The 27925-nt window shown below is 38.6% G+C and overlaps 1 protein-coding gene across 1 annotated transcript in view; it reads right to left on the reverse strand.

Annotated features, from left to right (window-relative positions):
* CLCA1 (chloride channel accessory 1) overlaps positions 1-19752 on the reverse strand; it is a 33428-nt gene extending 13676 nt beyond the window's left edge. Inside the window, exons 1-7 of the mRNA XM_040232402.1 lie at positions 19591-19752; positions 14289-14429; positions 13975-14122; positions 11506-11611; positions 6797-6974; positions 1146-1364; positions 372-599 (exon numbers count right to left, since the gene is read on the reverse strand). Of these exons, the coding sequence (XP_040088336.1) occupies positions 372-599; positions 1146-1364; positions 6797-6974; positions 11506-11611; positions 13975-14122; positions 14289-14429; positions 19591-19752 (1182 nt within the window). The remainder of the gene's footprint in view (positions 1-371; positions 600-1145; positions 1365-6796; positions 6975-11505; positions 11612-13974; positions 14123-14288; positions 14430-19590) is intronic.
* Positions 19753-27925: the final 8173 nt, after the last annotated feature.

Below are 27925 nucleotides of genomic sequence, written 5' to 3' on the forward strand. Positions count from 1 at the left end.
TATGATTATACACTTATTTATGTGACTATGAGGTTAAAGAATCTTCCCCTGTAAGATTTTGAGCTCCATGACAGCAGGTGTGGTATGTTTGGCCCTCATGGTGCTCTTAATGCCTGGCACGTTGCAGTGGATGTTTCAAATGGAAGCAGAAAAGCGTGAATGCACAGATGCAGAAAAACACAAAAGTGTGAATGAATTAGTTAACGATAGTTTCGGGGGCCTGTGTCACTGCACCATCTGGACCCTTGCTCTGCCCCTGGTTGTCTAATTCAGCTAGACACGAGGCATGCATAGAAATACTGGAGAAGGTAATTTCTTAGGAGACAGAAATTGTAAACACTGGCAAACTATAATAGGGGAACTTGTCTCACAGTGAATGCTGATTGAAGCCCAGAGCAGATGGATGTTCCTCCTGAGGCTTTTGTGGGTAAGCTTTTGATGAGCGTGTCTCTTTCAGTGGCACTGTTTATCTGTACAAGTTCGCTTTGTACATAGGCAGCACTGTCAAACGTCACCATCCCGACCCAGGACCCTTGCTCAACCGTCTGCAGAAGGAAGAGTTTGCCTGCTTGATTCAGTCGTTTAAGGCGGTTACCGATCTAAATGGAAAAGCAAAAGAAAAGCAGTCAGGTTAGGTTTGGACTGGCAGACTGACAACAGAACAGAGGGAATTTGGAAGTAGTTGCCTCAGTGCAGAGTAAATAACAAGCTTACTCAAGGCACATCCTTCTACGGAGGAAAATTTCTCCTTTATATTTAGTAGTATATTTGGATACAATTTCAGGGCTTTTGTATAAATAACTCTAAAAGCTAAATCCAAGTTTGGCTTTAGTTCATTAGTTCAATGCCCTAGAAATAGTTTTTATAAATGTACATATTGTCAGGAAAGCATAAAAAAGGTTAATTCTATATAGTTCATCAGATCTTTGCTCACAAATTGAAAGCTATTTGGCAAATGAGACACTTGATGCTGAATTTTTGTTGAATAAAGTGAAAGTGGCCTTTTCTGATGGAAATATTATGCTTGTAACTGTTCTGACCTTTGGGGTTGTGTTTATTCACAGCCAGTTCCAAGATGTGGTCTAGATCATATCATATAGAAATATGAGATGAGCATCCAGAAGACCAAGACCCAGTGAACTTACCGTCATGCTTCCAGACTTATCAAGGACTAAACACACAATTCTTTGTCCAATCTGTAGCAGTGAGAAGGTGGGCTTGGGTGGCTGTGTGGTCATGGGAGTTGTTGTCTGAAAATCCTCTGAGTCTTGGATCACTTCCCATGTGCTTCGGCGGTTGCATTTTGTGTTTTGCTGGTTTGGGGCTTCTTTATTGTGATTTTTTTCTGTACAGAATTCAACCACCTAAAATTGTCAGTCAAATGATATAGATAACAGTAAATTACTTGTTAAGATCTTTAATAATTTGATTAAAATATTTTAAATGTAGATTTACATTTGTGTGTGCCCTCCTTCTCAGTCTACCTTGGGGAAAATCACAGTGAAAATTCAGAGCTTCTATTTCAAAACATGTCTTTGACCTCATTGGACCCTTTGTGCTCCTAAGAATCTATTTACCTGTTCTTAGCTTCCCTCCTATTTCTCAAATTTGCCATTACAAGCAATCACCAGTATCCTCAAGCCACCTATATCTCAACATTTCTCCACTGGTACCATTTTCTCTCTCCATTCCTTCACTTCCTGCTCACGTTCTTACTTCCAAGTGATGTATAAATACCTTGTGTTTCAACTTTCAATACCCAACATTCCAGCTCTCTCCAAAATCCAGTTGGATGTCCCACAGGATCCTCAACCTCAGGTGTTCATAACTGAACACATCACCTTTCTTTTGACTCTGCTCCTCTTCATCACCAAGCATTTCCTAACTTGATGTCACCATTACCTATTCAGTCACCTAAATCAGGAAACGGTTTTCCTTCCTTCTTTGCTCTACAAAATAACACCATCAATACATTTCACTCTCTCTCTAGTACATCACCTTTTTTCCTTCTCCAATGGAATGTCCATCATTCAAGCCCTCATGGTCCCTCCTTCAACTACTGGAGTCTCCTATCTGACTTTTCCATACTGCTCTACTCCACAGCTACCAGGGACATAGTCTTTCTTATTCCTGTGCTTAGTATCTTTTTGCGGCTCATCATTGCTCACACACTACAATCCAGACTACTTCACTTCACTCTCTATCCTCACTCTGGCTGTGCATCCCAAGGCTCTAATTTTCCCTATTGCAGCCTATAAGTGCTCAAGGTTGCCAGACTGTTTATATATCTCTGTCTGCTCACCATTCCCACTATGTCGAGGAGTTCTTCCTATGTCTTCTGCCTTGTGAACTCTACCTTCATGTTTTAGCCCCAAAAGTTATTTTCAAAATGTTTTCTCATTTCATACCCTTTCTACAAAGAATTTCCACTCAACCTTGTGACCTCACAGTACCCTATAAGAAATTTAAATAAGGCCCCTTTAACATTATAGTGTACTTACTGAATGGATGAAAATTAATGTATGACAGAACCTTGTCTCATTAAATTTGCTTCCTCAAAACTTAGCCCTATATCTGATACACAATAAAAGCTCAATTTAAGTTTGTTGTTGTTGTTTTTTTAAATAACATTTACCAATCTGTATGTCACCGGTTTTTTAAAATCTGCAGAATGGCAATAGTTGTTAGGCAAGAACTATAGGAGAACATATGTAATAGACAGTACAAGCACAGCCAATAAATGACAGTCTCTTCCTCTTTCTTCCAGGCAACAGTACTGGAGTGGGTTGCCATTTCCTTATTTGGGGGATTTAAAAAGGAGGCTTAGTACACAAAAAAGGTATAAACTAATTCTTCCTCTCAGTGACTTTACAGTTTTATATTCAATTAAAAATCCTAAATATCTGGGATTCAAGTAACGTAAAAAGTCGTCATTAGCTGGAAAACATTTATTTTTCTCTTTATTTTTATTTTTCAGATTGTTTTGGTAGTGTTTCCATATGATTATCCCTGGAGTAGGAAATGGCAAACCACTCCAGTATTCTTGACTAGAGAATTACGTGGCAGAAGAGGCTGGTGGGCTAGAGTCCATGGATTCGCAGAGTCAGACACAACTAACAGTTTCACTTTCTGTATTATCATTATAGCTAATTTTTAGCAAGGGAATCTGAAATACTTTTTTGTAAACCCCAAGCAGAGGCTCCCAAACCTGACTGTGCATCAACTTTAACTGTGACTAATTTAAAACAATCTAGTCCCCCCTTTGGAAGTTTCTGAATTATCCTGGAAATAACTACAAAGCCAGACTGAAGGATGGCCTTAGTGAACCACATTTTAAAAACTTATTTTAAAAACCACATTTTAAAAACTTATCTCTGTTAAGGTTTCGCATGAGGCTCAGCTGGTAAAGAATCCACCTGCATGTGGGGACTTGGGTTTGATCCCTGGTTGGGAACATCCCCTGGAGAAGGGAAAGGTTACCCACTCCAGTATTTTGACCTGGAGAATTCCATGAACTGTACAGTCCATGGGATAACAGAGTCAGACATGACTGAGCAACCTTCACTTTCACTATTATTATAGATAGACCCTTGCAAGTTACTACACTCTTATTCCAAAACGAAAACATAATTTTGTGTAAAAGACTGGGAAGATAAGAGGCATTCTGCACTGAAGTCACTTAGCTGATGCATTTATCTTAGTTTGTGCAAATTTGCTGATGTATATGTTTGGCATTAATAAAAATAATTTGTCAAGTTTATTTTATGACCAGTTGGTCATTTAAAAAATTATTAAGAAATGCAAATGATCACTGACTCACAATGGTAAACTTACAATTTTTAAACTTTATTATGGTGGAAAAGCAATACATGTTCAGTAGAAACCATACCTCAAATTTTGAATTTTGATCTTTTCCTGGGTTGTGGCATACAGTATGATACACTCTGGTGATGGTGGCTAGTGGCATTGAGCTGTATGTAGCTTCTAGTGAACCAGATGATTGTGAGGGTAAATAAGTAATGTACTTACAGCCATTCTGTCTTTTTACTTCTGTACAGTATTCAATAAATTACAGGACACATTCAACACCTTATTATACCACAGACTTTATGGTAGATAATTTTGCCCAGAAACTAATGTAAATGTTCTGAGGATGCATGAGGCAGGCTGAGCTAAGTTAAGATGTTCAGTAGGTGAGTTATATTAAATGCATTTTCAACTTACAATGGGATGGAGGAAGATCTGTATTTTAAAACTACTTAAAGCTATTAAAATTATGTACAAACTCCCTAATGGCGCCAACATTCTTAAAAAGATCGAAAATTTTAGTTAACAACCAAAAACAAATATGCAGGCTGAAAGATCTCTAAAAGTTAAAGGCTACTGATCATGTCCTTATTACTCACAAAAAAAAGTACCTGATCTCCTGGATGAATTTCTTATATAACTAACTCTTGTGCTTTTCTGTCTTTAAGGATATTTGAAGTAGTTCTAAGCCATTAAACTAAAAGCTAGTGGGAGAGAGAAGATGGAGAAGCAAAAACAAAAACAAAAACACACACACACAACAACAACAAAACAAAAAAACCAAAACTAAGCAAGGGGTCTGGGAAAGATAGGACTTTATTCCTGATTATGTTCTCCTGTCTTGTCCAATAGAGAAAAGCTGCTCACTCTTCACTTGACTTGAAATAGATTTAAGGGGCTAGATCTGATAGAGTGCCTGATGTACTATGGTCGGAGGTTCATGACATTGTACAGGAGATAGGGATCAACCATCCGCAAGAAAAAGAAATGCAAAAAAGCAAAATGGCTGTCTGGGGAGGCCTTACAAATAGCTGTGAAAGAACGGAAGCGAAAAGCAAAGGAGAAAAGGAAAGATATAACCATTTGAATGCGCAGTTCCAAAGAATAGCAAGGAGAGATAAGAAAGCCTTCCTCAGCAATCAATGCAAAGAAATAGAGGAACAATAGAATAGGAAAGACTAGAGATCTCTTCAAGAAAATTAGAGACACCAAGGGAATATTTCATGCAAACTTGGGCTCAATAAAGGACAGAATGGTAGGGACCTAAGAGAAGCAGAAGACATTAAGAAGAGGTGGCAAGAATACACAGAAGAACTATACAGACAAGATCTTCACGACCAAGATAATCATGATGGTGTGATCACTCACCTAGAGCCAGATATCCTGGAATGTGAAGTCAAGTGGGCATTAAGAAGTATCACTATGAACAAAGCTAGTGGAGGTGATGGAATTCCAGTTGAACTATTTCAAATCCTAAAAGATGATGCTGTGAAAGTGCTTCACTCAATATGTCAGCAAATTTGGAAAACTCAGCAGGGGCCACAGGACTGGAAAAGGTCAGTTTTCATTCCAATCCCAAAGAAAGGCAATGCCAAAGAATGCTCAAACTACCACACAGTTGGACTCATCTCACACGCTAGTAAAGTAATACTCAAAATTCTCCAAGCCAGGCTTCAGCAATATGTGAACCATGAACTTCCAGATGTCCAAGCTAGTTTTAGAAATGGCAGAGGAACCAGAGATCAAATTGCCAAATTTGCTGGATCATCGAAAAAGCAAGAGAGTTCCAGAAAAACACCTATTTCTGCTTTATTGACTATGCCAAAGCCTTTGACTGTGTGGATCACAATAAACTGTGGAAAATTCTGAAAGAGATGGGAATACCAGACCACCTGACCTGCCTCTTGAGAAATCTGTATGCAGGTCAGGAAGCAACAGTTAGGACTGGACATGGAACAACAGACTGGTTCCAAATAGGAAAAGAAGTATGTCAAGGGTGTATATTGTCACCCTGCTTATTTAACTTATATGCAGAGTACATCATGAGGAAGGCTGGGCTGGAATAAGCACAAGCTGGAATCAAGATTGCCAGGAGAAATATCAATAACCTCAGATATGCAGATGACACAACCCTTATGGCAGAAAGTGAAGAAGAACTAAAGAGCCTCTTGATGAAAGTGAAAGAGGAGAGTGAGAAAGTTGGCTTAAAGCTCAACATTCAGAAAACTAAGATCATGGCATCCAGTCCCATCACTTCGTGGCAAATAGATGGGGAAACAGTGTCAGACTTTATTTTTTTGGCCTCCAAAATCACTGCAGATGGTGACTGTAGCCATGAGATTAAAAGATGCATATTCCTTGGAAGGAAAGTTATGAACAACATAGATAGCATATTAAAAAGCAGAGACATTACTTTGTCAACAAAGATCCGTCTAGTCAAGGCTATGGTTTTTCCAGTAGTCATGTATGGATGTGAGATTTGGACTATAAAGAAAGCTGAGTGCTGAAGAATTGATGCTTTTGAACTGTGGTGTTGGAAAAGACTCTTGAGAGTCCCTTGGACTGCAAGGAGATCCAACCTATCCATCCTAAAGGAACCAAGTCCTGGGTGTTCATTGGAAGGACTGATGTTGAAGCTGAAACTCCAATATTTTGGCTACCTCATGCGAAGAGCTGACTCATTTGAAAAGACCCTGATGCTGGGAAAGATTGAAGGCAGGAAGAGAAGGGGACTACAGAGGATGAGGTGGTTGGATGACATCACCGACTCAATGGACATGAGTTTGGGTGAACTCTGGGAGCTGATGATGGACAGGGAGGCCTGGCGTGCTGCGGTTCATGGGGTTGCAAAGAGTCAGACATGACTGAGCGACTGAACTGATACTGATACTTGACTTCCTAACATTTCACCCTATCTTGCATCATCTGGGATACAAACCTCACTAAATTAATGTCAAGAAAAAAAGAAGAAAAAGGACATGGCACTTACAGTACCAATACTTTGTGAATACATTATGGAAGCCTTCTCAGTCTGATGCTTATGAGGTATGAATTCACATCCTTCTTCATACAGTCCTGTTTTTCTGTCAAGTTTGCATGGTTGAGTGACACAGCTTCCTCCTTGACACTTCTGTATTACAGTATCACCAGTAATACCTGCTGAACATCTGCAGATATATTCAAGTAGATATTTAAGTGAAATGATAATTTCAAAGTGTTGGACTCTAGTCAATTTCTACAGACAGCATTGTTTACAATTTCCCTTTATAATTTAAGAAATAAATGTATCACCTTAAATATTAAAATTATCAGGTTCTCATCAGAGTAATTTTGTTTACCAGAAAGTATATGAGGGGTTCCCAAAATGATATCAGAATGTGTTTCTATGCAGCATAAAAGCTAAGGCTGTCTTACTGCCACTGTTAAGAATTAATAAGGATCAAAGTCCTAAGGCACTTCCTAATCTGGTCATCTCATTCCTGGAAAATCAAGAGCCTCTTTTGTTTCTCTAGAAAGTTTTGCTGACATTTTTTTATTTGTTTGTTTGTTTTGATCCAGCTAGTTTATGTCATACAGTTTTTGCATAGTTCTTGTGTGTTTATATAGATATTCTAGATTTTTATTTATATGCTTATGAGTTTGTCACTTTTGTGCATGGAGTACTTTTCCCCCACATCTTATTTTTTGAGTGTATAAAAAAGCATATGAACATGGGAAATTTGGAAAGTAGGAAGACTCTAAAGAAGAGAAGAAAAAAATCATATCCCACTGTCAGAGATAAACTATTGTTAACGTACTAAAGCATTTCCTTCTCTATGTATCAACATAACATTCTATGTGTAGCTTTACTGTCTGATCTTATAAAACTTAGTATTTAGTACATTTAAATTGTAATGTATTATAATTCATAATATTCTTTCAAAATGTGATTTTAATAACTTCACATTTTGAAATTACAATGTGAATTTAGCCTAATTTACTTAATTTTTTTCCTCCATGAATTTTTTGGTGCTAAAAATAAAACTTCTGTGAATAAATGAAATTGGTGCATCACATTTTGACTCTATTTCCAGGCTTGCTACAACTGACACCCAGAATAAATGGTCAGATTCAGAAATTTGAACATTTTAAAGTCTGTTGATAGAACTTATTCTAATATTTCCTTTAAAATGGATTGTTAAACATAAGATTAGTAGATCAAGAAATAGGAAAGAATTCTAGAAATTTGATATGTGTCATCAAATTGCTTTCCAGGAAGGTTATTCTTGGAGAAGGAAATGGCAACCCACTCCAGTATCCTTGCCTAGAGAATCCCATGAACAGAGGAGCCTGGTAGGCTATAGTCCACAGGGTCGCAAAGAGTCGGACACGACTGAGCTACTTCACTCACTTCACTCAAGGTTATTCTAGTTTATTTCTCTGATAACCATCTATGAGAGCACTCATCCTATTAGGAGAATCACACTGACTGAAACCGCCCACCCTGGCCAGGCACCATAGTAACTATTTGCATGCATTGTTTTATGACAGGAGGTCCTGGTAAGGAACACAAAACTAATAAGCCACCACCAACCAGAAGAGTTCAGGAAAGGTTAAAAGGAGACACCACATGTCCGACCACCTCCCAGAATCCTTCTCTCTGGCATCCATCTTGGCTGAACAAGGCCTGCACCACCAGGAAGGGCTCCGAGTCAGAATGATTGGCTAAAGACAACCCGGAAACTAATCCCATCAAGCCATGTGGCAGAGCTGTTCTCCTGGGTTCCCTTACCCTACTGCTCGCCACCCAGATGCCCTTTCGCAATAAAATCTCTTGCTTTGTCAGCACGTGTGTCTCCTCAGACAATTCATTTCCAAGTGTTAGACAAGAGCCCAGTTTCAGGCCCTGGAACGGTTCCCCCTCCCTGCAACAATCCCACTGACAGGCACTAGTACTAGGTAATAAACGATTGTCATCTTTGTCAAATCTGCACCTCTTTGACTACTAATGTCTGAACATTTTTACATTTTTACTGGCCATTTTTATTTCTTCTTTTATATAGATTATTTTCTCTTGTGTCTATTTTTCTATTAGGGTGTTATTGTTTTTTTTTATCTGTTATAATGCTAAGCTTTTAAAGGCCTGTTTTTTTAATATTTGCAAACATCTTTTTCTGTTTTCTATTTTTAATTTAGTTTATGTTTGATCTATATACAAAAAGTTTTAAATTTATATGTAGTCAAATTTATCATTCTTTTAGTTATGTCTTTTTCTAACTCTTGAATAGAAGACATTCACCATTTAGGAATTTGATATTTATTAATATACTTCTCATTTTCATCATGGTTTTACTTTTTTATATTGAATAAGTCTATCCAGTTGAAAGAGAGTCTATTAATTTTTTCCCCACATAGTTAAAAATTGTCCTGATATCTAAAGAAATCTTGTCTTTCCTTGTGGATTTATAATTCTAGCTATATCAAATAGTAAATTATTGCATGCCTACTAGTTTGCATTGTTTTAATTAATGTAGCTTTATTGTATATTTAAAATTCAACAAGAAAATTTTCCTTTATTATTATACTTTTTCAAAAATGTTTGCAGCTGCTATCTACTAGATAAGCTCAGGGTCTTTAAAATGAGGTAAAAATAGAAATGTTTTGACTAAACTTTCATAAGACCTATATATTAATTGGGTTGAATTTATGTATTCTATGAATTAAAAATATCTCAGTTAATCTTAATTTTCTTTTAAATTCTTTAGAAGGATTTTGTGTTGTGGTTTTCTTCAGATGTAACTTTCACATTTCTTAGAGTTTTCTTCAAATATATCTGGTTGCCTTATTGACTTCCCTTGTCAATTTTAATTTCTGTTTTTCCCTTCAGGCTTTCAAAGTGGATCACATTATCATCTGCCTAGAAGCAACTTTCTCTCTCTCTTTCTAGTAGCCCCTGTTTTTTTTAACATTTCCAAAACATTAATTGCATTGGCTACAACTTTCTAAAAATGATAATTTCTAGTTCCCATTCTTATCATATTCCTGGGAATGTTTAGTGATTCCCTACTAAATATTATGTAGGCAGTTGGCTTTTAAATGATGTTCTGCTTCATATTAAGGAAGCCTTCTATTATGGGTAGTACTGTCATTTTTGTAGTTGTTTCTAAACCTTATAAGTAATAAAAAATTGGTAGATAATAAATACTATTTATATGTTACAACAAAATTTATTGTTAAGAGGACATGGTAATCATGTCAGTTTTGCAAAATGTTATCTGGGAAGGATGAAAATGATGTATAGATATTTCTAGAATATCCTATAGAAAGAATATATACTATCAGGTTTTCTCTCAAGGGAAATACAGTTTCCATGTGGAAGCATAGCAAGAAGTGGGAAAGGCAGATGTCAGGGCTGAATGTCATCTGTGGGCTGAGATTTGAGAGGTTCACCTAACATGATCACATCAACAGAGTGACACTGGGGAATGGATTCTGTAGTGTGTGGAGGGAACAAGCCAAAGGAATCGGGTAGACTGTGTACAGCTCTCGGAGGTACTTAGTGTCTTTTTATACCTAAAGTGACATAAGAGGAGAGAAAATGTCAAATGACAGAATTTAAGTGTAATAAAGAGAAGGGAAAGCAGAAAGCAGTGATGCTCCTTTGGGAGAAAGGGGAAGCCAAGGCAGAGTTCTGAATTCCATGCAGCTTCCTTTGGAAACTGTGCTGAGTAAAGACAGTAACCAAACCAAAGCTGAGTGCATCTCCTTAAAGAGCCATCTTGGAAGTAGAACCAGAAGCAAAAGTGAAGAGGGGTGCTGCCCCAGCTCTAGTCTTGTAAAAGAGGCTGTTGTTTTTAACCGAGGTATAAATGTGCGAGCGTATCAAATTCCTTCAGAATCTGTTGGAATAATTTTCTTTTTTCCTTGATATACTATATTAATTACTTGCCTATTATCATAACATTTTCTGATATCTGGAAGATATCCTTCTTGGCCTTGGTGTGTTTTTTATTCCTGTAATTAATCCAGGTGTAACTTACTATGCTTTTATTTGTAATCTTTTTGGAAAGCTGTATCTATACAATTCTTTTGCATGCCATCTGTCAGGTTTTAGTATCTGAATTATGCCAACTCTCTAATATGAATTGGGAAGCTCCCTATCTTTTATATTTGTACAAAAGCAGTTTATTCCCTGAAACTTTTGAGTCCAAGAACTTACCTGTAAAATTACGGCAGCCAGGGTACTTTCTAAGCATTCAGTTTGCTTTCTACTGACACCATACAGGGTTTTATTCAAATTGGGAGAAATTTTGTTTTGTTTTAATGTTTGGACTGTCTTTCAGCTAAGTTCCCCAGTGTCTCTCAGGCCCATTCATTCTGATATAGTTCACACAGATACTATTCTACCTGCAAGGTGCTGAAGCGTTATGTCTCTGATTATGAGACAGGAAGATGGAGATCCTGAATGTAGAACCTGCGAATTTCTTCTAGTTGTACACACACACAAAGGCAAATGATTTGTAGTTGCAGAGTAGAGAATTCATCTAAAGCACTTGTAAAGTGAACAAAAGTAGGAGTATTATGGGAAGCAGAAAGAGAAGACGCTAAGGATGAAAGAGGAAAATATGATAAAAGACTGACATTTTAAAAATATTCAATTAAAGACAAAATTGGTTGCAATTTAAAACAGTTTGGGAAAACTAATCAAAATATACATACATTACTGGTTTTTTTCTTCTATTGGATAGGTAGAATTTCTGGTCATTATTATACTCATTAAATACTCCCCATCGTAGATGAGCCCATTCATGGACAAATGCCCTTCCTGTGAAAAAATGTTGTAAACACCTAATTACAATAAGAATGGCAAAATTACCCTCTTAAATTCAGAGAAAGTACTTCTTCTGAAAATTATTATGCTTTGCTTTTTTAAGTTAAAGATTGAATTTGATATGACAAGTGTACATTTCTATAAACATGACTACTTATTTTGGATTGTCAAGTGCTGATTAGGCACTTAGTAAGTACCAGGAAGCTATTCATTCAAAGGTAAAACAAGTGCCCTGTGCTCACATACCTCATGGTCTAGCAGATGACACACATCATTTTAGATAACTAAAATGTTTAGGGGTGCAAGTGTAATGATGGAAGTCAGTACAGGCTGACCTCTAGGGCAGCCAAGAAGGTCCTTCTTCCTAATGACCCAAATGTGGACAGATCTCAAGGTCTGCCTACTCCACATCTGCCTTTTTGCTTTGACCTATTCTCACCCTTCCAGTCTCATTGCCACTTACTCCTGAACTATTCCGACACTCACCCAGCTGGCTCCGTGTCTCTAGTCTTCAATGACTTACCCATGGTGCTCGGGGTTAAGTCCAACTTCTCAATATGCATACAAGGTCCCTGATGATTCAGGCCCTGTTCCTCTCTGCAGCCATATTTCTTTCTGTTCACCCACTTCGAAAACTCCATAATGACAATGGATTCCTGAACCCCTTTTAGTTTCTAGAGTCACACCATATGACTTGCTCATCTCTGATCATTTTTGCATATTTTTCCTCTGCTTGGAATACCATCTCCCTATCTCTGACTGGGAGATAACTCCTACTCTTCTTTGAAAATTAAGCTTATATCCAGATAGAAGCCTTCTCTGACATCCTCAACCTAGTTCTTGTACCCCTCGTTTTTCACGTTCATTATATTCCATTAAGGCATTTGTCATGCTATATTGTCATTGCTTATTTGCCAGTCTCTCACTATAGACTCTTGTCTCCATGAAAACAGACTTCTTCATTGTCATGTCTTGGCACATATTGTCTAGACCTTAATAGGTCCTTAATAAATTTGTTATATTTGGGTGAATATTAGTGACTTATGTACCGGTCAGTTTTTCTGAAATGTAAATTCCAAGGTAGGCTGAATTTGGAGGATTAAGTGAGGAGGTGCATGTTAAGTAAGCCCTAATATCTCACATTAAGGATTTTAGATTGCTTTAGGTGCTGGGGAATAACTGATGGACTCTTAAAGATAGGGGAGATTGTGAGGGAGTAGTCATGGAGTCAGAATACAAAAAGGAGAGAGTATAAAGGAATAAGGGCATTGTATATGGTGATCTTGATGACTGGAGTGGGCTCCGGAGTGGGAAGGAACAGCTCAGGTTGAGAAGTAAATCAATCAATTGGTAAGTAAATAAATTCAATACATATTTATTGAGCCATACACTGGGAATTTTCTGTTCCCATTATGGAGATGTTGTGAAAGAAGAGCAAAGAGGTATGTTTGTTAGACACACCTCTCTGTTGAGGTCTGTAAAAGTGCTCTAGTGTATTTGGGGGTGGGACAGGCAGGCACCAACGCTCTTTTGTTTGCTTGTTTTCTCTGCCTTGCCTATTTAAATGAAAAAAATTAAAATGATCCTAATATTTTTAAGATAATAAAGAAACCTAGTTGTTAGTTAACCTAGTTAATACTAATCACACTTGATTATCCTTGCAAAGTACATATTGTATATATGCCATTGCTGATTTCTTTTAATGTTTTATCCAAAGATTGCTCTGTTTGGTTCATATGAAAATGATACATGATATTTTGTGAAGGAAATGTTGACTTTTTCTTTAGTCAGGTATTTTTCAGAGCTGAACATCAAGGCTTTTCTGTCTGGTACTCAAAGTGTGGTCCAAGGTCAGGCAGTGTCAGCATCACCTGGGCGCTTGTTAATATGCAGATCCTCGAGTCCTGCCCCACACCGACTGAGTCAGAATCATTGTAACAACCCATTTATAATCTGAATGCACATTAAAGTCTGAAAACATTATGCGTCTGCCATATGTTCTGGCCATATCTGAACTGCAGACAGGAGATTTAATTTGTTCAGGTGTCTTCCCACAGAACCATAGGAACCTAACATCACATTAACTAAACTATTTAATCAGAGTTATTATCTGATCATTGAGTATCTGAAAATTAAAAATATTACAGTTATACACATATAGTTGCAGGATATGAAAGAAATAAGTTTCTAACTGAAAAAATGCACTATTCTGAGTCTGTTTTATGTGAGAAAAACAGGCTATAATAGTCTATTTGGCTTTCATGTTCTTACTCAGAAAGATAATGCTATTGTTGCTCTATTTGCAATGTAAAATTATTGAATTATTACATAGCAGAATGTTTCATCTCTACCCATACCTTGTGGTCCATATTGAAGCAACTTCTTTCCAGCTAGGAAGTCAGGAGTGAGATAAATTCTATCACCCTTTTCTCCACAGCCTCCCATCTGCTCAGTATAAGGTCCATCGTTACCTGTTGGATTAGGTTCAGCAACCAGAACATCAGCCTGAAATTTCAGAAAAATTTTTCATCATTACAAAGTTTCAGCAAATGAATTGACCTTATTCACAGCAGACTATATTGAAACAATTTTATTTGATTCTAGAATATTTTGATAGAAGACTAAGTCACAAAATAAAACTAAATTTGAAAAAAGAAGTTAATGTTCTTACATTTTTGTAGGTCTCAAGTTTGGGTTTCACATATTCAGGTTTTGTTTTCCAATTTTCAGGAATCAAAATGGCAACATTTTTGAAATAGAATCTTTTTTCTGTAGCCTCAAACAGGTATGGAGATGCATCAGTCACCATATCCTGGGGGTGGGCGGGGGTGGAAAATAAATATAAAGAAGCATGCTTAATGACAGAAAAAAAGATGAAATTACCAATTATTCTAATTTATATTTGTATTTCACATTTCCAGAAACTGGCTATTTATCAAGCTAAGAAAAGGAGATTATTTTGTTAATAATAGTAGCTAGCCTTTTTTGAGATTTTTATTGCACGCTTTGTGTCACAGTGTAATGGTTGACAATGAAGACTTCAGAAGCAGGCACTAATCCTGGCTCAGCACTTATGGTGGGACATCAGAAATTTCCTTGAGAGAATTCCCTGGTGATCCAAAGGTTAGGAGTTGGCACTTTCACTGCTGGGGACTGGGTTCCATCCGTGGTTGGGGAACTAGGATCCCACAAGCCACGTGGTGTGGCCAAAAAAAAAAAAAAAATGTCCTTAATCACTCCTGAGCCTCAGTTTCCCCATTTATAAGATGGAAAATATTATAGAGAGCAGTCCATAAGGTTGTTGTGAGGATCAAATGAAGTCAAGAAAGTATTTGGAACCACATTTGCTTAGCACAAATGCTTATCAAATATTAACTCTTAGTTTCATTTCATCGATCCTTTAAAGATCAATGATCCTTTAAAGGAGAAACTGAGAATTAGAGAGTGTTAGTCTCAACATCTCACACCAAGTAGTAGTGAAAAGAAACTCAAATTAAAATAAATACAACTTCAACACCTCCTGTAATAATTTTGTTGTTGTTGTTTAGTTGCTAAGTCATATCTGACTCTTTGTGACCCTGTGGACTGAAGCAAAGTCAGGCTCCTCTGTCCATGGGATTCTCCAGGCAAGAATACTGGAGTGGGTTGCTATTTCCTTTTCCAGGGGATCTTCCCGACCCGGGATCGAATCCTAGTCTCCTACATTGGTAGGTGGATTCTTTACCACTGAGCTACCAGGGAAGCCCAAATGTTATGATAGTGTTTGTTTTCAGTATAAAACTAAGTATTAGATACAACGAAGTGGTATAAGTATATAATCTCTTTTCACATTATGCCTAACTTTATTTCTCTAAAGCAAAAGAGCTGTAGTGTTCAATTACAAATGCCTGTTTCCCTGAAACAGTTTTCCTGAAATGCATCAGGATAAGACAGTAGAAGGGATATTACAAGATATTTATTATAGAAAGGGAAATTGGGAATATTAGGGCTGAAAATCACTGAAAAATGCAAAAATGAGTGTAGACACAGGGAATAAGATTGAAGACTGAGCTCCAGGGGCCCCAGCATTCAGAAGTGGGAAGAGGAAGAGCCAGCAAAGGAGACTCAGAAGGAGCAGCCGGTGCAGGGGAAGGAGATGGGAAGGCATGGGAGAGCACTTCAAGAAGGAGAGATTGGCCATCAGAGTTAAACGCTGCTGAGCAATCAAGGAAGATGAGGACTAAGAACTGAGCAATGAATTTAGCAACCTGAGTGAGCCGTTTTGTGGAATGGAGACGACAGCTCTATAGGAATGAATTCAGTAGGGTGGGAGGTGATGAAGCAGAGGCAATGAAAACAGCAGGTCAAGAAATGTTTCCACAGATTAAAAGGAAATCAAGAAATGAAGCAGTAGTTGAAGGAAGATTTTGGGCAAGGGGGGTTTGTTTTGTTTTGAATGGGAACTATTATAACATATGTATGTGTTAGTGGGGAAAAAAACAAACTTATAATGCAAGAGGGGGAAAAATAAAAGGATCATTGCTGGAGGAAACAGACCTTAGTGGAACAGACCAGAGAGACTGATGCCTAGACATCTAATCCTAGGGGGTGGCCTTAGAAGCAGAGACAGTTCATCACTATATGGGAAAATAGTACTTGTGTATTGATGCAGGAGTAAATCCTGTTCTGCTACTTCTTGGGGATAAACTTGGGGAATTTATCTCTCTGAGCCTCAGTTTCTGTCTTTTCAAATGGTAATGATAATAGATGCCTTGCTAGTTTTAAATAAAAGCTCTCAAAAGGATTTGCTTCTCCTTCTTCCAAAAAAGCCAGATTTTGAACAACTACTAGGCAAATTTAATATTGTATCACTTTTTAAATAAAAATATTGAGTCAGTATCACTAAAAAGTTGAAAAATAGGTATAAAACTTCCTATGTTCGAACATTATATTACAATTTAACTTGTGAAAGTAAATTTTCAGTGTCTCCTAGGAAGACAGCTAAGCAGCATGAAATGTCTTGTCTTCTATGTTTTATTAGGAACATTAATAAGGAATCTTTGACATCTGTTTCATATTTTGAGAAAGTGACCTCATATCCAAATAGACAGTTGAGCTTTTGAGGTTTGAAGAACGGTGAGGATGCAATTTATATGACGCTCTCCTTAAGAACCGGGATAATATACTGTCGACCACTGAATTCCTAGGACCTGACACAATGTGAATGCTCTGTGAATGTTCGTTGAATTAACGAACAAATGAGTAAATGAAGAGGTTACGATGAGGGGCAAACTGTCCAGGAGTGCCAAGACAGGAGGTGCTTGGGCTTCCACGCATTGAGGAGACCCCAACTACTCCACTGTGCGTGTTAAGGGGGCAAGAGGGGGAGAGAGCTTCTTGACTCTCCGCGCGCTCGCACCGCTTCCGCAGCCCAGACGAGAGCTGGGGGGAACTGCTGCAGCGCCACCTGCTGGTATTGTGGATGGAGTACCTTTCGGACGGCCTTGCTGAAGCAGGTACTTAAGAACTGAGTTAGAGGGTTCTGCTCACACGACACCAAGGGGAGAGTCTCCCCAAAAAGCAGAGAACTGAGGGATGACCAGGAAGGTGGCAAAGCCCACAGTGAGGTCCCTTGACCGCAGATCTGCAACATCAAACAGGGGCTAACTTTTATTAACTACTCAGGGACTCTTGAGCACCCTATTGTCCTTAAAAGTGTTCGGTGACAAGGTAACTGTGGAAACCAACTTCTCTCATACACAATTTGTTTAGGACTCATACCAGAAAACCAACTGAATAATGGTAGTGAGAAATATATTTCTCAGGAGGAACCCCCAAAGAGAGTGAGGTGAATGTCCTTTTGCTTTTTCTCTTAGTTCAGTTCAGTTGCCCAGTCATGTCTGACTCTTTAGACCCCATGGACTGCAGCACGCCAGGCCTCCCTGTCCATCACCAACTCTCGGAGTTTACTCAAACTCATGTCCATTGAGTCGGTGATGCCATCCAACCATCTCATCCTCTGTCATCCCCTTTTCCTCTCGCCTTCAATCTTTCCCAGCATCAGGGTCTTTTTGAATGAGTCAGTTCTTCTCATCAGGTGGCCAAAGCACCGTATAAATACAAGTCACCATTGTCATTAGAAAGGCACTTGTGGCTCCTTTTCACTTATTCCTGAGGCCTGCTCACTGTCCAGCCAGAGGCAGAAACATGCTGGTCACATTTTTCTCCCAACTTTCCTTGTCTGTTGCTCCAATGGCTGCTTCATTTTTGCTAATGCTATTTCTAAGTTTGTTGTTCAGTCCACCAGTCATATCTGACTCTTTGAGACCCCACGGACTGCAGCACGCCAGGCCTCCCTGTCTCTCACCATCTCTCAAAGTTTGCCCAAGTTCATGTCCATTGCATCAGACATGATGGCATCCAAGAATCTCCTCCTCTGACGCTCTCTTCTCCTTCTGCCCTCAATCTTTCCCACCATCAGGGACTTTTCCAGTGAGTCAGCAGTTCACATCAGATGAACAAAGCCCTGGAGCTTCAGCTTTAGCATCAGTCCTTCCAGAGAGTATTCAGGGTTGATTTCCCTTAAGATTGGTTTGATCTTCTTACTAGAGATAATCAAAGACTTACCTAATGTTTCTGATTGTTTAGAGATTTCACAAGGCATGAATTTCCCTTTCACTGATAGAAGTAATACCTGATGGGCTTCTGGTCTGAACAGGTGAATTTCCCCTCCTCTTCAACCATTGCACTTCTCTAGCCCCAGGCTACTCTGGTGGTTGAGCTGGTTCTCTCCCCTAACTCCTCTTTCTGGGTTTGCACCTGTTCACCTGTTCAGAGCAAGGAACCTTTTGAGGCAACTGTTGGGGCCCTTGTACTATTAACTTCTGAGTTTACACAGAGGAACTTTTCCCAGAAACAAGTCTCAGTCCTTTTGGCTTGGTGAGAAATGATGAGCCCTTTCCATCTAAGATTAAAAGGAGACCTGGGGACTGATGAATTGCCTACCATTTGTTGAGCTCTTAATATGTACCAGGCATTCTGCATACATTTTTAAAGGTCTTCTAAGTTTTTGAGAAAATTTTAGACTTACAGATAAGACATGCAAAAAATGTGTAGAGTTCCCATATACCCTTCATCCAACTTCCCTTATATGCATAGATTGATAATCCTCACAAAGTCCTGTGAGGAAGATACTTATTATTTTCCCCATTTTGTTGACCAGTGGTTTTGCCCATTATACAGTACTACCTCTGGGTGAGCTACAGTCACTTTCCAGGATTGGCTTTTATAAGGCATTTCCTTTTTATTCTTTGCTGTTTGCTGTTGAACAAAACCTCTCTAATCCCTCCATCTTACAGCAGTTAGATGCCTCTATGTGGACAGGAAGAGTTCTCTTCCCTAATTTTTCCTTCCCCTACAGAAGAAGCAACAAGTGAAATGAGGCTGCTCAGCACCCCTGAGAAGACGCCTTGCATTGGGCCTGGTAAAATGCAGGGTTTCCTCCCATTGGAAGGGTAAGGTTTGTTCTTAAGTCAGAGATTAAGATTTGCATCTTGGACTCCTATATTAGAATCACAGGGAAGGGAGGGTTTAATCAGGAGAAGACTCTGATAAGACCAAAGGTAAAATCAGACAAAGGAATTACCCTCTGCACATTTCATAATATCTGCCAAATATAGTTGGCTCTGCCTTGGTGTAGAACTAAATAATTTTCAGTGAAGTCATCTACAGCCAAGAAGCAGAGATATCATTTAGTAAGTGCCAACAGTATATCAAGCTCTGAATTATATGCATTGCATGTATTATCTCATCCCTCAGAAGAATCATAATGGTTGCATTATTTCCATTTTATAGCTGAAGAAATGCAAGCACAGATTAAAAAAAAAAAACTTTCCAGTGTCACACAGCTGGAATTAGAGAACTCATGTTTGTTCTATCAATATATTATGCTTAATTTTTCAAAACAGCATGAATAGTTATCATTTCAGACTTACCTTTATATGTTGGATGAGTGTTTCATCTTCTGGTACATTAGGGTCAATTGCAATGACAATGCCTTCATAGCCATTATTATTCAGCTGAATGAGTGAATCACTCAGGGCCCCTTCCAGAAGGTGAAGGACCAAGATGAAAACAGAATTCTTAAATGACCCCATTGCTGTACATCTGCCTTTGAGTTCTCTCTTTGGAAAATGTTGGTTATGGAGGCATCTTTCCCTACCCCTATATATATGAATATATAGACACACGTTTTTCCAACTTATCAGCGGTGGTTTATTGCAGGACTTTAATCCCTTGACCCCAAATTGTTTCACTATTGCATTTGTCCTCACTATGATGAATGATAAGTGTATCTTGGTCTCAAATTCTGTGTACTTTTAAATATTTTATTTTGAGAGGAATGTTAACTTTGCCTTCACCTTTGCCAGTTGCTGGGACTGAGGGTGGGGAGCCACATCCGGTTCCCTGGAAGGACTCACAGCTGACAAGCAGCTTTACCATTGAAAGATGTTTACTTCTCACAAATGTTTGCCCAGTCAGGGACACCGACCCACCCAACACCACCCTCTAACCCCTGCCTGCCCAGTGGAAGCCTGACTGTTCTGCGTATTTGATAAGCATTCATTAAGTGTAAACCATATTTCCAGCTATCCCTCATAATGGTCTTTATTTTTATCCTCTTTGATCTTTACATAACCTCAGCACCTCTTATTATTCTCTTAGACAATCTACTTGTACCAGAAGCATTAGCAAGCAACATTAGAAAAGATAAAATTAATATCTGACTGTGCAAGGCAAACTCCCTCGTTTCCTTATCAGACCTATATTTCATTATTCGATAGCTTCTATTACCCAATAAAATTCAAATTAGCATTAAATTATTTTACTGAAATTAAATGTCTCTTAGGTGAGAGGCATTTAGATTATTGCCAGCTACTGTATAGATTCTTTTAAGTTTGCCAAGTCTCAGATGAAAACTCATATTGGTCCACCACTTTCCTGTATTCAAATTACTTGAAATAACCCTTCCTATAATATCATTTGATCTTTGCATTGTGGTAAGCATCAGTTTCATCTTGTCTGTCTTTTTCTTTGACATCCACTCATAAAAATTAAATTAGTACTTGTTGCTAATAATTAGCATATGAAAGTCGCTCAGTCATGTCTGACACTTTGTGACCCCATGGACTGTCCATGGAATTCTCCAGGCCAGAACACTAAAGCCTTTCCCTTCTTCAGGGGATCTTCCAACCCAGGGACTGAACTCAGGTCTCCCGTGTTGCAGTCAGATTCTTTACCAGCTAAGTCACAAAAGAAGCCCCAATAATTAGTACTTATTTTTTATTTAATTTAAATTTATTTATTTTAATTGGAGGCTAATTACTTTACAATAGTGTATTGGTTTTGCCATACATCAACATGAATCCACCACGGGTATACACGTGTTCTCCAACCTGAACCTCCGTACCATCTCTCTGGGTCATCCCAGTGCACCAGCCCCAAGCATCCTGTATCCTGCATCGAACCTGGACTGGTGATTCGTTTCACATATGATATTATACAGGTTTCAGTGCCATTCTCCCAAATCATCCCACCCTCTCCCTCTCCCACAGAGTCCAAAAGACTGTTCTATACATCTGTGTCTCTTTTGCTGTCTCGCATACAGGGTTATCGTTACCATCTTTCTAAATTCTATATATATGCGTTAGTATACTGTATTGGTGTTTTTCTTTCTGTCTTACTTCACTCTGTATATAGGCTCCAGTTTCATCCACCTCATTAGAACTGATTCATATGTATTCTGTTTAATGGCTGAGTAATATTCCATTGTGTATATGTACCACAGCTTTCTTATCTATTCATCTGCCGATGGACATCTAGGTTGCTTCCATGTCCTGGCTATTATAAACAGTGCTGCGATGAACATTGGGGTACACGTGTCTCTTTCAGTTCTGGTTTCCTTGGTGTGTACTCCCAGCAGTGCGATTGCTGGGTCGTATGGCAGTTCTATTTCCAGTTTTTTAAGGAATCTCCCCACTGTTCTCCATAGTGGCTGAACTAGTTTGCATTCCCACCAACAGTGTAAGAGGGTTCCCTTTTCACCACACCCTCTCCAGCATCTATTGCTTGTAGACTTTTGGATCGAAGCCATCTGACTGGTGTGACATGGTGCCTCATTGTGATTTTGATTTGCATTTCTCTGATAATGAGTGATGCTGAGCATCTTTTCATGTGTTTGTTAGCCATCTGTATGTCTTCTTTGGAGAAATGTCTGTTTAGTTCTTTGGCCCATTTTTTGATTGGGTCATTTATTTTTCTGAAATTGAGCTGCAGGAGTTGCTTGTGTATTTTCGAGATTAGTTGTTTGTCAGTTGCCTCATTTGCTATTATCTTCTCCCATTCCGAAGGCTGTCTTTTCACCTTGTTTATAGTTTCCTTTGTTGTGCAGAAGCTTTTAAGTTTAATTAGGTCCCATTTGTTTATTTTTGCTTTTATTTCCAATATTCTGGGAGGTAGGTCATAGAGGATCCTGCTGTGATTTATGTCGGAGAGTGTTTTGCCTATGTTCTCCTCTGGTCTTATGCTTAGATGTTTAATCCATTTTGAGTTTATTTTTGTGTCTGGTGTTAGAAAGTGTTCTAGTTTCATTCTTTTACAAGTAGTTGACCAGTTTTCTCAGCACCACTTGTTAAAGAGATTGTCTTTAATCCATTGTATATTCTTGCCTCCTTTGTCAAATATAAGGGGTCCATAGGTGCGTGGGTTTATCTCTGGGCTATTTTGTTCCATTGATCTATATTTCTGTCTTTGTGCCAGTACCATACTGTCTTGATGACTGTGGCTTTGTTGCTTAAGTATATAATCTGTAATTAATCAAAAGTGAGGCATTGGAATAGAGTGGAAGTACGCAATTATAAAGTGGTTGTCCAGATAATCTAAGTAGGCTTTTACATAAAAATAATTTATTCAGTGCTTATTTACTAAATTATGCATTTAATATGCATGCATCATTAAAAGTTTTACATTTTAAGATATCTCAGACACCCCACCACACACATGATACATGTCTTTCCCCTGGGTTCTCTAGAAAAGAGAGCCTAGGCAAGCTTATGTACTAGTGATTTGCAAGTCTAATTCCAGAACAGTGGGAGTGAAAGAAAATGGAAATAATTCAAGGAAGCCTGGGAAGCAATAAAAAGTACTTATTATACCACTGTGGTGTCACAGACATCAGCAGGCCACACCCTGCAGATTCAGCTGCCCTGCCATCTGGGATGTCTCCTAATGGGCAGTTGAAGGAAGGGAAAGTGTTTGTTTGGGTCCTTCTCATCTACATGTGATCACTTCCCCTGAACTTTCTTCTTGTGTCACTCAAACCTTCAGCAGCTGATTGGAAAAAAAAAGAAAAGAAAAGAAAAATGCTATGCCTCATGGTATATAAACAGGCAAAGATTCCAAGTGGTGCCTTATTGACCTCTGGCAGTAGATCCACTTGGGCCCACAAGGAGTGACTGAGGTGCCCATTGGGTCAGGTGAGGCCAAACAAACCTAAAGAGGCTCAATAAGGTGAGTCCAATACAATTTACTTCTTGAACTGCTCAGATCCACTCATGTCCTTTCATTATATCTAGTTCATTATTATAAGGTAAGGCTGGAATTGGGGGTAGGGGCACGAGCTAGTTCACGTTTTCACTGAGAAAATGTACAAGACTAGTCATTCATAGAATCTCCTTTGAAGTGCTCGTCATGGGCAATCTCCTAAAATACCCAAAGCAAGAGAGTTGTTGAAATAAGTTGTGATGCCTGCTGCTACAGCTAGTCTCAAGACCATTACAGATATGTATTATCTCCTTTCTTCATCAGCAGTTTCCCCAATTTTTAGCCAGCATTTTGGCTGATCTGTGTTGCTTGTTTGCCTGATGGAGTGACCCAGCCCTTTATTCCTGAGGTGTCTGAGCCTTGGGTCACTGCCTTTGTTAGGCTACGGCTGGAGCAGACGCCTGTGACAGGCATCACCTGGCATGACAGAGCAATTTCAGTTCAGTTCAGTTCAGTCAGTTCAGTCGCTCAGTCATGTCCGACTCTTTGCGACCCCATGAATCGCAGCACGCCAGGCCTCCCTGTCAACCACCAACTCCCGGAGTTCACTCAGACCCACGTCCATCGAGTCAGTGATGCCATCCAGCCATCTCATTCTCTGTCGTCCCCTTCTCCTCCTGCCCCCAATCCCTCCCAGCATCAGAGTCTTTTCCAATGAGTCAGCTCTTCGCGTGAGGTGGCCAAAGTACTGGAGTTTCAGCTTTAGCATCATTCCTTCCAAAGAAATCCCAGGGATGATCTCCTTCAGAATGGACTGGTTGGATCTCCTTGCAGTCCAAGGGACTCTCAAGAGTCTTCTCCAGCACCACAGTTCAAAAGCATCAATTCTTCAGCTCTCAGCCTTCTTCACAGTCCAGCTCTCACATCCATACATGACCACTGGAAAAACCATAGGCTTGACTAGATGGACCTTAGTCGGCAAAGTAATGTCTCTGCTTTTCAATATGCTATCTAGGCTGCTCATAACTTTTCTTCCAAGGAGTAAGCGTCTTTTAATTTCATGGCTGCAGTCACCATCTGCAGTGATTTTGGAGCCCCCCAAAATGAAGTCTGACACTGTTTCCACTGTTTCACCATCTATTTCCCATGAAGTGATGGGACCAGATGCCATGACCTTCGTTTTCTGAATGTTGCACTTTAAGCCAACTTTTTCACTCTCCCCTTTCACTTTCATCAAGAGGCATTTTAGTTCCTCTTTACTTTCTGCCATAAGGGTGGTGTCATCTGCATATCTGAGGTGATTGATATTTCTCCCGGCTATCTTGATTCCAGCTTGTGTTTTTTCCAGTCCAGCATTTCTCATGATGTACTCTGCATATAAATTGAATAAGCAGGGTGACAATATACAGCCTTGATGTACTCCTTTTCCTATTTGGAACCAGTCTGTTGTTCCATGTCCAGTTCTAACTGTTGCTTCCTGACCTGCATACAGATTTCTCAAGAGGCAGGTCAGGTGGTCTGGTATTCCCATCTCTTTCAGAATTTTCCACAGTTTATTGTGATCCACACAGTCAAAGGCTTTGGCATAGTCAATAAAGCAGAAATAGATGTTTTTCTGGAACTCTCTTTCTTTTTTGATGATACATCTGCTTATATTTTGCTTGGCCTTCCCTGCTGGCTGGGCCTTGACTGCTTGTTCAGTGGAGAGTGCTTGCTGCTGCCTCATCTCCTAACACCACTGGCTGCTTGTGTCCCAAGGGAAAGGGCGGAGTTAGCATGGACCCACTGGGCAGGCTGTGGTGGCAGCTCCACCCTCTCTGGTACACAAGTTCAGCCTAAACAGACTCACAGAGACTTTGGCTCACATGGCATCTCACACCGTGGCACCTGGGATCTGGCTTTGTCAGAGGCAGCCCAGATTATTTGTGTATTTTATATAAACAGAAATATAAGTATGTCTTCCTGTGTTTGGCTGCTTTCACCTAATATTTTCAGCATGAATTTCAGCTATGTTGTTTTATGTAGCAGTAATCGTGCTCTTTTTCCTTTGTATTCCGTTGTAAAAATATGCCACAATTTACTTACTGATTGCTTTTGATGAACATTTGGGTTATTTCCTGTTTGGAGCTATTTTAAATATAACAGAGCCATAGATATAAGCATTGACTTCAGTTGGGTATGTAACAAGAGTGGAATAGCTAAGACACAGAAGATGTTTATGTCTAGCCATAGCTGATCTCCCAAACACGTTTCAAATGGTGTACTGATTGATCTACATTTCTACTAGCACATAGTGTGGCTGGTCTTTACAGTTTTATCCACACTGGATGGGGTATACTCATGTTGTACTGTGGTTTTAATTTGCATGTTTCCTGATGGCTGATGTTATTATACACCTTTTCATTTAATTGTTAGTCATTTGGATATCCTCTGTTATGACGTGCCTTTACAAGTCTTTGCCCTGTTTTTATCAGGTTAGTCTTTTTCTTGCTAATTTTTAAGAATTCTTTTGATGTTCTGGGTATTGAGTTCTTTATTGGATGTATACATTGCAAATATCTTTTCCCAGTTTGTGGCTTGTCTTAGCAATTCTCTTGGATAAACAGAGGTTCTTAATTTTAATGGAATTCAATTTAATGTTTTATTTTATGGGTAATGTTTTTTGGGTCATGTTGGAGACAGTGTTTCCAAGTTCATGAAGATGTTATACAATATTTTATTCTAGAGCTTTGTCATTTTATCTTTCACAGTTAGTTCTGTGATCTATCACAAATTATGTTTTGTATAGTATGGGGTAGGATTCAGGATTTTTGTTTTGTTTTGCTCTCTAGATAGCAGTACATGCAGATCATTTACTGACAGGATCATCCTCTACCCTCTGGGGCTTCCTAAGTGTCTCAGTGGTAAAGAATCCACTTGCCAAGGCAGGAGACGGAGGAGGCTTGAGTTCGATCCCTGGGGCAGGAAGATCCCCTGGAGAAGGGAATGGGAACCCACTCCAGTACTCTTGCCTGGAAAATCTCATGGACAGAGGAGCCTGGTGTGCTACAGTCCATGGGGTCACCAAGAGTCCGACATGACTGAGCAACTGAGCATGCATTCCTTTCCCCCGCACTGAGTTGCAGTTGAGCTTTTTTTATGAATGAGGTAACTGCAAGTGTGCAGACCTGTTTCCAGACTCTATATGACTAGGCTTATTATCTCAGTCCTGTTTTGTCTTAGTTACTGCTGGTTTATAAGTCTTAATATTTAGTAGTGTAAGCACTAGATTTATTTTTCTTCAAAGTTATATTGACTATTTTTGGTCCTTTGCATTTAACTATAAAAGTATCAGCTTGGGAATTCTACCAGAAGAAAATTGCTGGATTTGACAGGATCATGTTAAATTTATATGCTCATTGTAATATGTTAGCTAAATGATACAACCACCAGTGCCATGACAATTCTGAGGTCAGCCATAAAAGGTCAAAAAGTGATGGTTACCCAATTCCTGGAAATCTCCACTCCTTCTCCAAAATAGTTGGAATAATCCTACCCCTCATTAGCTTGTGAAATTACTCAGCTTATAAAAATTCATCTCATATTTCAGGGCCTCTCACCTTCTGACATGGCCCACGCTCTGTTGGTGGACTGTATTTCTCCCAAAGCGTTTTTTTCCTTTTTGAGACAAATCACACTCTGTCTATGGAATGTGTATCTCTCTAAATAAATCCACTTCTTACTTAAAATAAATAAATATATACATATTTATACATCAGTTTGGAAAGAATTGACATTTTTATAACATTGAGTGTTTGAGTCTTTCAATCCATGGTCCTGGAATATCTTTTCATTTTAAGTTTTATTTATTTGAGCTCAAGTATGTTTTATAGTTTTACCAGTCATATGTACCTTTGGTTAAAGTTATTTCCATGGTTTTTTAAAATTTGGAGGTGTTATTATAAATGGTATTTTAGAAAATTTCATTTTCTGATTGTTTATTGCTGATATATAGAAATATATCAGATTTTTGTGTATTGACTTTTCCTCCACAGAACTTACTAAATATATTTTTTCTAGTAGTTTATAGATTCTTTTGGATTTTGTATGCTTATAATTATGTCATCTATGAATAATAATATTCTTCCTTTTCAATCTTATAATATTTTTATTTTGTTTCCTTCTCTTATTACACTTGTACTTCTCCCCAGTACAGCACTGAATACCAGTGGAAAGAATGGATATCTTTATTCTTATTCCCAATCCCAAATGAAAAAGCATCCTATATTTTACCATTAAGTATGTTATTACCTAGGGATATTTTGTAGATATCTTCATCAGATGAAGAAAGTCTGTATCTATTCCTAGTTTGCTAACAGTTTTCTTTTTAAAAATCATAAATAGGTTTTTAATTTTCCCAAGTGCTTTTTATGCATCTATTGATTTTTATTTTTTATGCTGGTAATATGGGGGCTTACAAGGGTTTGAGTTTTCGATATTAAATCCCCCTTACATTCCTAGAATAAATTCTTGATCATGAAGTAGTATACTTTTTGGTGTACTTACATTTGGTTAGGATTTTTTTCCATCTATGTTCATGAGAGAGATGGGCCTTAACTTTTCCTTTCTTTTATTTATTTATTTATTTATTTTAAATTTATTTTTATTTTACTTTACAATTCTGTATTGGTTTTGCCATACATTGACATGAGTCCACCACAGGTGTACATGCGTTCCCAAACATGAACCCCCCTCCCCACAACATCTCTCTGGGTCATCCCCGTGTACCAGCCCCAAGCATGCCGTATC

Source organism: Oryx dammah, unplaced genomic scaffold (genome assembly GCF_014754425.2).
Source record: "Oryx dammah isolate SB20612 unplaced genomic scaffold, SCBI_Odam_1.1 HiC_scaffold_28, whole genome shotgun sequence".
Lineage (NCBI taxonomy): Eukaryota > Metazoa > Chordata > Mammalia > Artiodactyla > Bovidae > Oryx > Oryx dammah.